The sequence below is a fragment of the Pteropus vampyrus genome, unplaced genomic scaffold, assembly GCF_000151845.1.
Source record: "Pteropus vampyrus isolate Shadow unplaced genomic scaffold, Pvam_2.0 Scaffold446, whole genome shotgun sequence".
Taxonomy (NCBI): Eukaryota; Metazoa; Chordata; class Mammalia; order Chiroptera; family Pteropodidae; genus Pteropus; species Pteropus vampyrus.
In genome coordinates this window covers 522,824-537,969 of record NW_011889227.1, presented here as the reverse complement: position 1 = coordinate 537,969, position 15,146 = coordinate 522,824, and the positions used below count along the sequence as shown (strand labels likewise).

Here is a 15,146-nt window from a genome sequence, read left to right as displayed (position 1 = left end):
AAACGTTTCGGGGCCCTCCTGTCCCCTCAGGTCCAAGGAGCTGCCCATCAGTGTGCCTGGCTCTCTGCTGACACCAGCAAGTCTGGACGTTCGTGGGCTCAGCGTTCACCATTGTGACCATCTGCCAGTGATTCTGAAGGCCGTGACACCCAGCAACCTGTGACTTTGCTGAGGGCCGTGTACGGGGCCAGGCAAACACGGGCATTTGGCATTCTGACGCGTATCCACAGATGCCTCAGTCACCTGACGACGTCCCTTATCCAGGACCCAACCAAGAACCCACAAGGGCAGAAACCGGCTGCCCAGTGGTCAACACCGAAGTGACCAACTCACTGCATCAGAGGTCAAGCCGCGCTCCGAGCGGGGAGCCCCACGACCTCACGCGCACACCTCACGTGTGTCTCCAATGAACACGGTGCCAATTTGCCCAGCCACTGAAGGTAAGCAACAGACAAGCCCAGTGGCTAAAACATGGGGTCTGGCCTCAAGTCCAAGCCCTGTCACATTCATCGGCCAGCGACGGGGGGGAAGGTACCAGCTGTCCTGAGCCCCCTGTCCTCAGAGGTATAGGATGACTGTGAGATATACATAATGCAGTAATGCAGTGAGCACAGGGCCTGGAGGCAGGGTGATCACGACACGGCAAGGCCGGTGGTGGGGTCCAAGGGTGGAAGCTCGTCCACTGAGACAGGGACACCTGAGCCGAGTGACAGCCGATGAGTCAGCAGGAGCTACTCAGACGGAAGGGAAGGGAAGGTGATCAGAGGGACTGGGAGCAGGGACACGGCCAGCGGGAGGGCGAGGGCTGGCGAGCAGGACATCCCCCAGGGCCCTGAGGTGAGCACCGTGAAGGTGGCCGGACTGCAGGCGTCACAGGATACGGACGGCGATGGCCTTGCTCACGCCACTAGCAGCCCAGGTGTACGTGTACGAAAAGACAGGCAGACACACACACACACGCGCGCCTCTACACAGCCATGTGTGGAGAGAACGTAGGGACGAAAGGTCCCTGAGGCAGACGTCCCTGGCTCTCAGGCCCCGGGGCAGAGGCAGGCTGCGGCTGGCAGCACCCTACGTGCCCCCCAGTCTCCCGCCCTCACCCCCAGCACGGGGGACGTGAAGAGCTCTCGTGCCTGTGGCTTGACAGGTATAGTTAAGATTACTAGTTGGTTGATGTGGTGTCAATCAAAAGGGACACTAGTGTAAAGGGGGGCCTGAATGTAACTGGGGGCCCTCGAAGCGTGGGGCAGGCTCTCCGCCGGCAGCAGAGGAAGTCAGAGAGGTTCGGACCTGTCGCTCAGATGGAGAGAAGCACGGGACAAGGACCCGACGGTGGCCTTCGGAGCCAAGAGCGGTGTCCAGCTTGTCAGAAGGAACACGGGGGCTCAGGCCCCGACTCTCGCACTGGCCCGACCCCCTCCTCCTCCCAAGGGGGCCAGTTCGGGGGTCGCCATGCTGTGGGCACATGCCCGCCCTCCCCTGGGGGACCCTACGTACAGAACTCCTCCAGGCTGACGTCCTCCACGGCATGGATGCCGGTCAGGTGGGCGACGCGGCCCTGGACTCGTGTTCGCTTGTCCCCACTGGTCTTCTCCACGCGCTCGATCATCTGCTGCTGGCGGTCGATCCAGTACAGGTGCCTGCCCAGCACGGCCAGGCCCACGGGCTGCACGACGTTGGCGTCCTCCAGCGTCAGGCGGTTGGCCCCTGCGAGGTGGACGGGGCCCTGAGCTCAGCCCGTGCTTGGTGCAGGAGGACGAGGGCAGCCAGGAGCCTGGGGCGGGCTCCCCAGAATCGGGCAGACGCGAGACCAGCACCCGGACAGCCCTTTTCGCCCCTGAGCCAGCCTCAGGCTCAGAGCCACAGGCCGAAATTACGGGCCCCAGGGGCTGGCTCTGGTAAACACAGAGCCCCCACTTCCCCCAGCCCACTCAGCTTATGGAAAAAAAAGCCCCTCAAAGCACTGACTCTCGCTCCTCCAGCCCAGGGGCCTCCTGGTCTAAGGCGGCCCACCTGCGACCTTGGCACTGGAGGCACAGGCTGGGGACAGAGTCCCGCTCCACCCCATGCTGTGGGGCTCTGGGCAGCTCGCACACCCTCCCTGAGCCTCGTCTGCCTCTGCCACGTGGGTGTCGTGCGGGGCCTGCACCCAGATCTCACGGGGTGTACGTGGAACTCTGGCACAGGGCCCGCTCGCAGCAGGTCCCTGACAGCCATGGTCACGGCCACCACCGTTACTGATGACAAGGAAGTCAGCGACCCTGGGAAGCCCAGACCCGTGGGCTGCCGAGGGACCCGACCCCCAGGGACACCCAGGGCACGTACCTGACAGGTCGCAGCTTTCGATGCGCTTCAGGTCCGCGTCCACCCAGAAGAGCTTGCCCAGCGCATTGTCCACCACGAGGGCCACAGGGCGGATGAGGCCAGTGGTAAAGAGGACCTCACGTTCGGTGCCGTCCAGGGCCGTGCGCTCGATCTTGGCCGCCGGCTCCTGCATGTTGGTGAAGTACAGGTACCTGCGGGCAGGGGCGTGTGAGGGGCAGGTGCCACCTCCCCAGCCAGACCCAGACCAGCGCCCGGCCCTGCGGGCAGCCAGCGGAATTTGGGAAAGTCACCGGTCACGTGGCCCTGGCCTGTCAGGGCTGGCCCCTGTGGCTGAGAAGGTCTCACCCATTACTGGGTTGAATAGTGTCCCCCCAAAATCCATATCTCCCCGGAACCTCAGAAATGTGAACAGAGGATCTTAGCGGATGGAATTAAGGATCAAGATGAGGCCGCTCTGGGTCAGGGTGAGCCCTAAACCTAATGAGTGTCCTTGAAAGAGAGAGAGGAGGCCACACAGGGACACAGAAAGTCACTGTGAAGACAGGGGCAGAAGAGCAGGACGCAGCCACGAGCCCAAGAACACCAGGGGCTCCCGGAGGCGGCGGGCGGGGCAGGAAGGACCCTCCCCGGGCGTCCGGCGGGGATGAGGCCCGGCCCACGCCTGCCTTGGGGCCTCCGGTCTCCGGCAGTGAGAGAATAACCATCCGCTGCTTTAAGCTCCCCGTGTGCGGTCACTTGTTGCAACAGCCCCAGGGACGCATACTCAGCCCACCTGCTAAGAAGCCCCTGCCTCCAGGGAGGCCTCCCTTGAGTCAACGGTTCCATGTCCTGTCTGGCTGCTGTGGCGGGGACTCTGGGGGCCGTGTGACGAATCGTGATGTCCGGGGAGGAAAACTCTCCCAACCCGAGAGGGCGCCGGGCCCCCCACACCACGGTGCCCGCCCACCCCATGGCCTCGCACCCTCGCTCGGCGTTGACGACGATAGCCCTCGGCTTGTCGCGGTCCCCACGAAGCACCACGCCCATGGCGTCCCCGTTCAGCCGGTGGACGTTGATGGTGTTGGTGGCCTCGCACGTCCAGAACAGTGTCCGGCTGTAGACGTCGATGCTGAGATCGTGGGGCTGCCTGTCCGGGTTCTGGTTCGGGCTCGGAGAGGTCAGAATGGACGGCTGTAAAACAGGAGAAAGCGAACGCCGGCTTAACGCCACGGTGAGGAGGGCGAGGCCTCAGCGCCCGAGTGTGGCCGAAGGTCGCGGTTCCAACCTGCGCGCCCGGCTCCCCCCAAACGCCCCCTGGGGAGGACCGCGGACTCCTGAGCAGCCCAGGAAGGGCCCTGGCCCATTCGCTCGGATTTCGGGCCCATCCATCAGGGCCTCCGCTGGACCCTGTGGGTGGCCTCCCGGACCGGCCACTCTCCTGCAGGCACGCAGGGACCGCCTGGCAGCCGGGCAGTCGAGCCAGGGCCGGAGGCCCCTTCTCAGAGCATCTCCTCTCCCTTTGCTCATTTCGTTGGACTCACGTTTTGGATCAAGACCTTCAAATCTTGTTGTTGTTTTTTTTTTAATTTAGGGTACCAAGACAGTGTACAGAAGTTAACTTCTCACAACTCTCATCCCTAAGGGAGAGGCCAGGGGTACAGGGCCAGGTGAAGGTGGAAAGCCAGGTGAGGGCCAGGTGAGGGTGCAGTTGGAGCCAGGCCTAAAACCAGACTCTGGGACACCAGTCATCCACAGAGCCAGCTGAGAACCGCACGGTGCGAAGCAACAGGCTGCCCCCGTCCCTCCCCAGGAGACAAACTGTAACACTAGCCAGTTTTATAAACCCCGAACCGCAATTTTAACGTATGTAACAGTACTCGGGCCAGTGAGAAGTGTCCGACTCGAACCCTATTCCGCGGCGTGACCGGCGCCGCCCTCCTGGCCCCGTGACGTGCTCTGCTTCGCTGCTCGGTCACGTTCACGGCAGCACCGTCCGCCCGTTCGAAAACTCAAACACAGACGTTCATAGCGATGCTACTGGCGATGACCCACAGGGGAAAATGACCCAAGTGTCCATCAGCGGATGATGGACAAACAAAGTGTGGTCCATCCTTACAAGGAACATCAGTCAGCCTCGGGGAGGAAGGAGGTTCTGACCCGTGCGATGACAGGGAGGACCTCTGAGGACGTTTTGCTCAATGAAAAATGCTAGAAAGAAAAAGACGCAGATTTCATAAGCGCACGATCCCACTTACACCAAGTACCAAGAATAGTTAAGTTCACAGAGACAGAAGGATGGTGGGTGCCAGCGGCTGGTGGAGGGGGGTGAAGAAGTAGAGTTTAATAGGGCAGAGTTTCAGTTTGGGAAGATGGAAAGTCCTGGAAATGGATGAGGGCGTCGGCCACACAAGACTGATGCCACTGAGCCGTACGCTTAAAGAAGGTTAAAATAGTAAATGTTATCCCTGTTGACCACAATAAAAAATTAAAAATAAATATGAAAGAAAACGTAACCATGTAGATAATAATTTAAAACATCGTCCTTGGGGGCTGGGGGGGGTGCCCCCCCCAAAAAGAATAAAAACCAGAGGGTGGGGCTTAGCCACAGATACGAGAGGGAACCGTGTTCCCAAATTAAGTGGAAACCCAGAAGCTGTCCCTAAGGAGCTTTTTCTTCAAAGTCTTTCCCATGAAAGACTGGATGAGACTTTAAGGCAATTCGAGCCCTGTAACACTCTCGGCAAGGGAGCTGCAGAGTTTCAATTAACACTTCCCCATTCCCCAAGGGATTCATAGCGACTGCCACCTGCGCTGAGCAGGATGAAAAAAACCCATTTCCACCCTATGCACCAGGCCCTGCACCTGCAGAGCCGATGATGACGGATGCCCAGGAGCTTTACCCTCCGCCGGGGACACAGCCCTCACAGGGTGACCCATAACTTCACGTCGCTGCAAGGTGAAGCGTTTTGTTGAATGTGACATGCGGCCCATCCAGACAGCACTAGCATCCGGTTCAGGGGAGGAAGCAGCAAAATCTACTTTACATGTGCGAAAATCATCTGAAAATCTCCACCAAGGAGCATTTCCCTGCATCGCTGTCATCGGTATCGAGACTTCACAATGACGACGTGAGCCCTACTCTGACACCGGATTGAGAAAGACAGTTTGGAGCTGCAGCTTTTGTAAAAGGAGGCTTTGGAAGCTGGCAGGGCGAACCAAGCACGTCTCGATGCCACAGTGACGGAAGAGACACCGGCCACAGTACCACATGGAGACACTGAGTGCGCCCCGAGGCCGCCACAGACCGTCCTCCCTGGAATCACCCGGAAAAGCTGTCAGTCCTGCTAGGACACGCACTTTAAAAACACGAATGTGTTCCAATGCGGGGTTGGATCCGGGACAATGTGAGCAGAACCCAGATTTCACATCTGCTCACGTGCATTTCATCCATGAGAAGCACCAGGTGACGGCACCCTGCACGGAGCCTCGTAGGAAAGCACGACCCCCTCCTCCAACACCCTCCCCGTCCCTGGGAGCCCCACAGACACACAGGGGCTATGACTTTCCACCCCATGGCAGAAAGTCTTCATTCTGCTATTTTGCAAAAACCCGCAGGCTGCAACCTTCCTCTGCCCACGCCTTCAGCCAGCTTCAGGCCTCTTCAAGGCAAAGTGCTGTCTCCACTGCAGCGTCTGTGCCCTGAGCCATTTCGCGTGTGTGAAGGTGCTCCTGTGTTACTGGTTCCTTTTTTATTAGTGTGTTGGGGACAGAGTTTCGAGTGTTGTGCCCCAGCCCCCTTTCCCTCACACGCTTTGCAATTTGTGCCGTGGGATTCTGCATAAGCGTGGTGATTTTCAGAACGCACACACTGCATGAGCGCGGACCTGACTACACCACTCTTACGAAATAAGAACAAATCCAGAATCAGTGATACCAACCACCTTGTACGAAACCACCGTGGAAGGAAAAAAAAATCCCACAGGGTTCGACACCTCCCCCTCGATTGCTTCAAAACCTATAAAATTCAGCTTCTACACACGATCATAGCCTCAGCTTTGTACAATGCTTGGGATTCTACCCATAATGATGTCACCGGAGCCTGAATCGCTGTTTACCCCAAACTGTGCTCTGTCGGCACCCCCTCTGCTAAGAAGATGGGGGAGGCCTGGAGAGCCCAGGGTGAGCTCCTCGCAGAAGCGCCCCCCACTGCCCCCCGACAGGCACACTTGCCTGGGTCCCGTCGTCCTTGGCCCGCTTGATGTTCTGGCGCCCATCCACCCAGTAGATGAACTTGTCCAGCGGGTCGTAGTCAATGGCTTTGACGTTCCGCAGCCCGTGCAGGGGCAGCATGAGGTCTGGGCTGTGCTGGTCATCTGGGATCATCCGGCTGATGGCACTTTTCTGGCTGAACAGCAAGAAGGTGCTGGGCGCTGGGGGGAGGCAAACAGATGCGGGGCTGCGCGTCAGCCTCTGGGAGCGGAGGGGAGCGGCAGGAGGGACGGGACTCCGCCTTATTGTAGAGAGTAGATGCTCACGGAAGCAAAGCTGTAGAGCTCGCTCTTACAGGGAGACTGTGAACTTCACTCTCCATGTGACACGTCTCCGTTGTTTCCCTATCTTATGAGTCCACGTGTTACTTTAAAAATGGGTATCAATTCATTTTTAAGTTATCGAGACTTACGATGGACGCAGGGGAATGGCAGCGAGCCGCAAACTCCCACCCACAGAAGCGGCTCACGCTCGGATGATGCGGAATGCGCCCTACGCCTCTGTGTGCTCAAGGGGACTGCTGAGAACCGTATGGAGCGGACGGTGATGCCAGGAGCACAGCTGCCTGGGCACGGAAACTGCGTCACTCAGAATGTGTAGGAGGCCACCAGTCGTGGCCACTGTCAGATGCTGCATAGAGGCTGAATTATAACCAGCTCTCTACTGACGTCACAGGAGACAAGCCTGCCAACAGGACGCACCTGTTCTTTCTGTGGCCCGTGGGAAAGCCACTCTCAGGCTCTCTGAACCTCACTTTCTTTGATCGTTGAAATGAGAACTTTTTAAAAAAGCCTACCTAATTCAGAGGGTCGGTGTGAGGGTTACGCGTGTGACCGTGAGGCCACGTGGCAAGGGGTCATGAGCAGGGACTCTGGAGCCAGCCTGTCTGGATCCGAAGCCGGTGCAAACCTCACCAGCTGCGTGACCTTGCGTGGGTGACTACGCATCTCTGTGCCTGAAATTCCTTACCTGTGACATGGCGACAGCGATGTTTCCTGCCCTGTAAGGCTCAGGGGTTAAATGAACTCCATAGAAAGCACTTAGAGCAAAGCCTGCCCTTTCGGTGAGTGCCCTCCCTGCCCCCCAAACGGTCTTCACATCCAAAGATCCTCCCATGGAATGTGCCAGCTGAGGGCTTGGCCCTTATGCTTGTGTCTTGATGAAGCAACAGGCCCTCCACCCAGCCCGGGCCTCCAGGTAACACGACGCAGCCTGTGCAGCACACAACCTGCCAAACCATCCAGGCATAGAAGAAGCTTCTTTCGACCTGGGCGCCTGGAGGATGGGGGTGAGGTGCAGGGGGAAGCGAGGTACTTACGGCTGCAGTTACGGCCGCTGGGGTCCAGGGTGTAGTGTGAGGCACAGCTGCAGCGGCGGCCCCCGGGGATGGCGAGGCACAGCTGCCCACACTGCCCGTTGCTGTGCACGCAGTCGTTGAGGCCATCCTGGCGGGAGGCGTGAAACACCAGGAGGTCCATCACGAAGTCCAGGTGGCCCTGGACGAGGGTACGGTTCCGGCCGCTGGTCTTGTCGGCCCGCTCGATGCTGTGGAGGTTCCAGTCTGTCCAGTAGATGTAGTCACTGTACTGCGTCAGGCCGAAGGGGTGCGGGAGGTCATCGGCGATCACGACCCGCCCCTGACCTGCGTGGAGACACACGGGCAGGGCATCAGCCACAGCCCCGGGCACCCTATCGGGAGAACTGGCTCACCCTGCAGCCTGGCAACCCGCATCAGGGCCAAAAAGCTCGCTCGACCGCTTTGGAAAACGAGCAGGATCCACCGAAGCCAGATGTGCCGCAGGCCCGTGCCCGGGCAGCCCCACGCCCTCCCGCAGAGACACGCACACAGCGTCACCGCAGCAGGGACGAGACGGCGAGAGCAGCCACGAGCTGGAAACGACCCTCACGATGGTCACTAGCTGAATGAATGAATGAAAAGGCGGTGGGGTCTTCACGTGACAGAAATGACGCAGCGATAAAGATCGAGAGTGTGGGGGCGAATCTCACGGTCATTAGATTGAAAGAAGTAGGACACCGAAGAGCACCTGCTGTGTGAACACATCCATAGAAAGTTCTAGAACCGCAAAGCTAGTACACAGAGATAGAGGTCAGGGCAGCAGTCGCCCCACATGCCAGCAGCGGAGGACTCGTGAATCAAACTGGGGGTGACCTGGTCACCTGATAGCGCAGCTGCAAACCGAGCACACTATGTGCACCTACTGTGCGCTAAGCCCTGGGCTGCGTTGAGGGTACAACGGTGAACAAGCCAGCTCAGAGCCGGGCAGGACAGGGCGCAATGGGAAGGGTGCCCATGGGGGCTGCACCACGGGAGAGGGAGAGAGCACGCGGAGGGCCTGGGCAACACACCGGCTCTGTCCCTCCACCCAGGTGCGGTTCCAAGTCTTCACCTGTCAAACTGTGTCACGTGAAGGCTCCTGCACGCATGTTCTATTTCATCATAAAAATGGTCCCAGTGAAAGCATGTTCCCGATGTTAAGACCAGGCTCGTCGTACACGGGAGTACGAGAAAGCGGAACGGAAATTTCACGTGGCAGAATGTGAAATGATGTTTTAAAAATTATTTTTTAAAAGTAAAAAGAAATCTCTGTAACGATTAAGAATATTACTGTAAAACTCAATTAAAAATTTTGAAACTGGAAAGAAATACACCAGCGTGAATACTGGTTACCACTGAGCGGTGAAATTACTGATGATTATAATTTTTCTTCCTATTTTTCTTATTTTCGGACATTCTCTAAATCGATTTCGTCATTAGGAAAACAATAGTTATTAAACAAAAATGCTTTCTTATGCCTCTGGCAAACACACAAACACAATGCATGCGTGCACATGCACACAAACACGCGTGCACGCGCACGCACGCACACGCACGCACACCCGGGTTCCTGAACTGGGCACAGGCAGTTTCCCAGCAACTAAACACTCAGAGGGCACCTGCTGCGAGCCAGGCGCGGTGAGAAGAGCTTTTACCCGTACTATCTCACTTAATTCGCATGGCAGCTGCTTTAGGAGGAAGGTACTGTCAGCATTAGGGAACCAAGGCGTAGGAAGGTTAAGTAACTCGGCTAAAGTCACACAGTTAATACGTGGCAGGGCCAGGACTAGAGCAGGCAGCGAGGCCCCAGGTCCGTGCTCCACGCCTGGCTCTAACATCGGACGTCATTATCCATCCTGCACACGCCGGGCCTCACGTTAGCAAGTGCTCAGTAAACACCTGTCATTAAGTGGGAAACATGCTCCGGCAAAGTGACCGCCAGACCCAACACACGTGGCCACCCTCGATCTGCAAGGTCGTGTGAGCACCCAGCGCTTTCGCTGGCTTCCGTCCAAGTGTGTCTTCACTCTGGGGTAATTAAGGAGCTTAATTATTTCGGGCAAACCCCAGCTGCGCTGTGATGGCTTCTCGTCTGGCACCAGCGTCACTGCAGGGTGGCGGGCTCAAAGGCACATTCGAAACTGGCCAATGGCCTCGAAAACCAGGACAGTCGGCCTTGGGGGTAGAGAGTGCAGCCCAGGATACTAGGGTTCCAGCTCTCCTCACACAGGACCTGGGACAAGCCATTCAGCCCACCTTTGCCTCAGGGTCCTCATCTGTGAAATGGGCACAGCCAAGTCTACCACGAGCGGCAGCAGAAGCCATGAGGGAGAAAGCCAGATTCTCTCTTTGCACGTGGTGGCCCCGTCACCAGGCGCATCATGGAGAGTGCAGACAGACCCGTGCCCCTCCAGCAGTACAGAGCCCAGAGCTGGTGTTCCGGGTTCAAATCCTGCCCCTACTGCTGGGTGACTTGGAGCAAGGTGGGATTTTTTTCCCCCCAATCCCAGGGTGTCAGGTATGGCCTGTGAATGGTCCCAGAACAATGCCTAGTACATAGGAAGTGCTCAGGGTCACCCTGGGCTCTGAGTGGCGCTCTGTGACCTTAGGCAAGCCCTGTGACTTCTCTCGGCCTCAGTTTCCCCATCGGTGAAAACCTATGCCATGTAGCGTAGTGTCAAATCCAAGTCCTAGCTCAGGGTTTAGCTGGGACCCGGCTCTCAATAGATGGGCAGAAAATGGCGGTCGCCAGGACCTCTGTCGACTTGCCTACAGCAACGGCACAGAGCGGAAAGGGACCCCCCAGGAGAGGGAGAGGCTGGATGAGCACTCGCGGCCTGTCCACACCTCCTGTAGGGCCTGGGGACTCGCAGGCCAGAGAGCACAGCGCAGAGGGGGCTGAGGGGTGACCCTGTGCCCGGCCCTCACCCAGCATGTTGGATGACTCGATCATGTTGGTGTCCAGGTCAGTCCAGTAGAGACGCTGGTCGGCGTAGTCGATGGTGAGGTCATTGGCCCGGCCCACCTTGTCCACCAGCGTCATGCAGTTGGTCCCGTCCATGAAAGCCCGCACGATCCTCGGCTTGCCACCCCACTCGGTCCAGTAGATGTAGCTGGAAGACACGGGGAGAAGGGGAGGGTGCGCTCAGGTGTGTCCACTGTAACCGCAGGGCAGGGTGACACCTCCTAGGCTTGGCCCTCCGCATCTCAGAGGAATCCGCATCCACGACATCCCTCAGGAAGCAGGAAGAGGGTGAGACCCTTGAGCCCCCGCCACCCCGACATCCGTCCAGGGGCTTCACCCTGCAACCTCCTGTCACCTGAATCCCCACCACGGTTCCCCTGCAGGGTAAGTGTGATCACCCAGTTGACAGACAAACCCGGCACACAGACGAGGTGACCGTGTAATGGAACATCCAGGCTGGGATGCTTTTGTCGGGGACAAACGCTAACTAAGCTGGACAGGTCTGCTGTGACAGAGGAACCAGGACGAACGTGGGCAAAGCGGGATGTCAGATCCCTCTTCAAGATCCTGAGGGCCGGGATTCAAACAGCTCCGCTGCACCCCAGCAGCCCCAGGAAAATCCCGTTCCGGAATTGTGCACGTCATAGCGGCCCTTTTGCTAAAACCTGGAGCTCTTTCTCTTTGTTTTGCCATCCAGAAATCTTTCCTGCCCTAACAGGGCATGAGACAGGTGGGCTTTCGGGGTGCTCCAAAGACATTGCTGATGCTTTCTGGGGTGAGCACTGTGTCAGCAGCTCAGAAAACTCCAGTGCAGAGAAAGACCTCACATCAGACCCCTCTGGCCTCGGTGCCAAAGCAGGGCCCAGGCCGCCAACAGACAAAAGCACAGCAATAAGCCTTGGCCATAGCGTGCAGAGCCAGCTCTGAGATGGTGGAGTCTGTGGCACAGGGCGAGAGAAGGAGCCCAGAACAGGACTCTCGGCCCAGCCCAGCTCTAACTGGTTACGTGACCTTGGCTAAGTCACTCAGCTTCTCTGAGCCTGTCTCCACATTTGTAAAATCAGAGACAAAGATGCCCACCCGTTCAGGGCCCCTGGATGATGCAGTGGGACAACCCACAGAAAAGAGCCCAACGCGGAGCACAATAAAGTGGCCACCATTCCTTCCTTCCTTCTGCTCTGAGCCTGTGTCCCCTCTGTGAAATGAACCAGATGACCTCCAAGGGTCAGTACTGCTGACGGTCAGTACTGCTCTAATCGCAGAGAGCCAGGTGGGCAGCCACCCACCTTGGCCTCAGGTCATCGCCGTGCCGGGTGATGTAGAGAGCTGGGAGGGGACACCCAAGCCAGACAAAAACGGCCCTTACCCTTTGGTGGGGTCCAGGGCCAGCGACCTCGGGTTGTCCAAGTCCCTCCACACGAGGACCTGCCGGAACTGCCCGTCCAGCCGGGCCACTTCGATCCTGTTGGTCCCAGTGTCTGCCCAGTAGAGGTTCTTGCCCATCCAGTCAACAGCCATGCCTTCCGGGTAGTCGAGGCCAAACTCGATCACGTGCTCCACCGAGCTCCCGTTCATGAAGGCGCGGCTGATGGTCTGGGAGCAGGTGGGGGAGACAGGCCACAGGTTAGGAACTGATCACCTAACCGTGAAGGCAACCGATCACCTAACCGTGAGATGCTCGGCCACCTGGAGCAGCCACTGACCGCACCTGGGGCCAGATCACCACCATCCGAGAGGTTTTTTTCCCCCCTCTTTAATTCCCTCCACTTCTACCCCTGACCCATGGATGTTGCCGTCTCCCCTCAAGAACTGGATCTCTGAAGGCGGGGTGGGCGTCTCCTCCCACACGCTCGCGGTGTGCACGAGACTTTTTAAATGCAGCAAAACACAACCTTTTTAGAAAAAACAATTTGGCTACATTTACGTATACGTTTTATTTTAAAAAGTAAATAATTATACTTTATATGATTATTAAATAAAAATACATTATAGAAACATCATGATCCTTAAAAATAGTTGTATCCTTCCACCTGGTAATCTTCCTCCCAAAATTCGTCCAGGGGAACTAATAAAAACATAAAAGATGCAGAGAGCTGAGAAGGGGCACCCAAGCCAGACACGCCAGGCTTTCTGAATTTTTTTTTCTCTTTTTTTTCTTTTTCCTTTTATTAATGGCTGCATTTCACAGATAAACCCGTCCTTTACGAGGGCAAATGTACAAAAGAGGCTTTGCACACAGAGATGCTCCTTACTGCGGTACTGTTTAGAGTTGGGAACCCGAACATTTAAGATAAGGAAATGCTTAAGCGTAATGGGAAACAGCTGTGCAGTGGGAATTTTTACACATTCAAAGAATTACGTTAAAGAATTTACAATGGGTTAAAAATACCTGTTATAATGTTAAGTGCAAAGACCAGGATATGGAATTCTATGTAGCGCATGATTAAAATTGTGAAAAACACCATCGCAGGAAAAAAACTCAAAGGAAATACAGTGAGATGTCAGCAATAATTGACTTGGGCTAGTGGGGTTAGGGTGACTTTTATTTCCTCCTTTATGTGTTTCTATTTTTTTCTTTCTACAGTGAACGCTTGTGACTTTTAAAATCAGAAAATCTTTATGAGACATGTAATGTAAATGGTAGAATAAAAGACAGATGATTAAACTATGTCAGTTATTCAATACTGTACTTTAGAAATCAAAGTCGGCAAACTCGTGCTGTAAAGGGGCAAACGGTAAATATTTTAGGCTTCACTGGGCACATGGGTCTGTGACAACAATTCCGCCCAGTGGCATAAAAGTAGGCTTAGACAATCCATAAGCATGTGAACATCGCTGTGTTCCAATAAAACTTTATTTACAAAAGGAGGAGGCCGGCCCATGGACCGATTTGCCAAACCCTGCCAAATCCTGTTGTATCCAGGATGTTTATATTTGCACCATAAATGAAGAAAGTGTTTGCAAAGCAGGAGGGCCCTGGGGAGGGAGAAGGTGGGGTGAATCTAAAGACAGTGCCACAAACGTTTCACGGACATACAATCACTCTTGAAAAGCCCATTTGCGTGTCTCGATCTGCTCGTTGTGCTCATTCACGCTAGTTTATTAAAATAGATTCTCTAATATTTTATTGGCTCGATTCGAGTTACAATAAATATAGTTCTTTAGGAAAAATGAGGCAGTCCCATCGCAGGCAAGGCGTGCGCGGGGACCCAGCAGACGTACCTTGAGGCTGACGTCCGTCCAGTAGATGTGACCACTGGACACATCAAAGTCCAGCGCGGAGGCCTCCTTGACGCCCGTGAGTGGGATGGCCACGTCGTTGCTGCTGGTCTCAAGGGAGATCCTGTGGATGGCGGCTCTGCTGGTGAACACGAGGAAGGCCTCGGGGACAATGCAGGTCTTCATGTCACTCAGCAGCTCCAGGCCGATGGGGCAGCCGCACTTGGTCGCGTGGGGCGTGAAGAAGCACAGGTGGCTGCAGCCCCCATTCCTGTCCGCACAGGGGTTGGTTCCTGGAAGTAAACGCACAGGCCTTAAACATCAGTACAGCCCAGCGGAGAGGGGGTGCAATGGATCCTCAGCTGCGTGTGGCTCGATGTCCGCCAGACACAAACGGGGACGCGAGGTGGAGACGAAGGAGACCTGGGCCGTGGCCTGGAACAGAAGTGGCGGTGACAGCAGGTCCCCGCACGGCAACCTGGGAGGGAGGAGCAAGCCCATCCCTGCTTCTCAGTCAAGGAAACAGACACAGAGAGGTCACTAAAGGTGACACAGTCAGGACGTAGCGCACAAGGAACAAGCACCCATGAGATCTGGCCTCCCGGGCTCGGTCTGGCCCAGGCTGGACGCAATCACACCTCGAGACAGTGACGAATAAGTCACTCCTCCTGGGCCTGGAGTCTCAGTCAGCTGACAGGACTGGAGCCTGAGAATCCACCCAGACGGCCTCGAAAACAGATTCGCCTGGGACGGCCGGAGGCGCCTCCTTTTTTCATTTAAGCAGATGGTACTTAGCACACTCGTTTATTTTTGGCCAGCCTGTTAATCTCACTCATCGACGGGGTGCTGTGAACATTGGCTCTAATTTAATGTTAAGTATTTCAGCTAAAAAAAGTCCTTCCCCCATCTCTTGCGGTAAATCCTGAGATGCGAGGGAGGGAGGTGAGCCTGGTTTCTCAACTTTAAATCACACCCCATGGATACATCTTTTTCCTGGTCTCTGGGGTTTTATTTGCTTTTTAAATAACCACTCACAGGTGGGCCCCGCAGTCC

At 56.3% G+C, this 15,146-nt stretch overlaps 1 protein-coding gene across 1 annotated transcript in view; it reads right to left on the bottom strand.

Annotated features, from left to right (window-relative positions):
• LRP5 (LDL receptor related protein 5) overlaps nucleotides 1-15,146 on the bottom strand; it is a 107,352-nt gene that overhangs the window by 18,508 nt on the left and 73,698 nt on the right. Inside the window, exons 10-17 of the mRNA XM_023524103.1 lie at nucleotides 14,097-14,406; nucleotides 12,241-12,467; nucleotides 10,838-11,022; nucleotides 7,892-8,215; nucleotides 6,535-6,734; nucleotides 3,287-3,495; nucleotides 2,326-2,516; nucleotides 1,498-1,707 (exon numbers count right to left, since the gene is read on the bottom strand). Coding sequence (XP_023379871.1) covers nucleotides 1,498-1,707; nucleotides 2,326-2,516; nucleotides 3,287-3,495; nucleotides 6,535-6,734; nucleotides 7,892-8,215; nucleotides 10,838-11,022; nucleotides 12,241-12,467; nucleotides 14,097-14,406 — 1,856 coding nt within the window. The remainder of the gene's footprint in view (nucleotides 1-1,497; nucleotides 1,708-2,325; nucleotides 2,517-3,286; nucleotides 3,496-6,534; nucleotides 6,735-7,891; nucleotides 8,216-10,837; nucleotides 11,023-12,240; nucleotides 12,468-14,096; nucleotides 14,407-15,146) is intronic.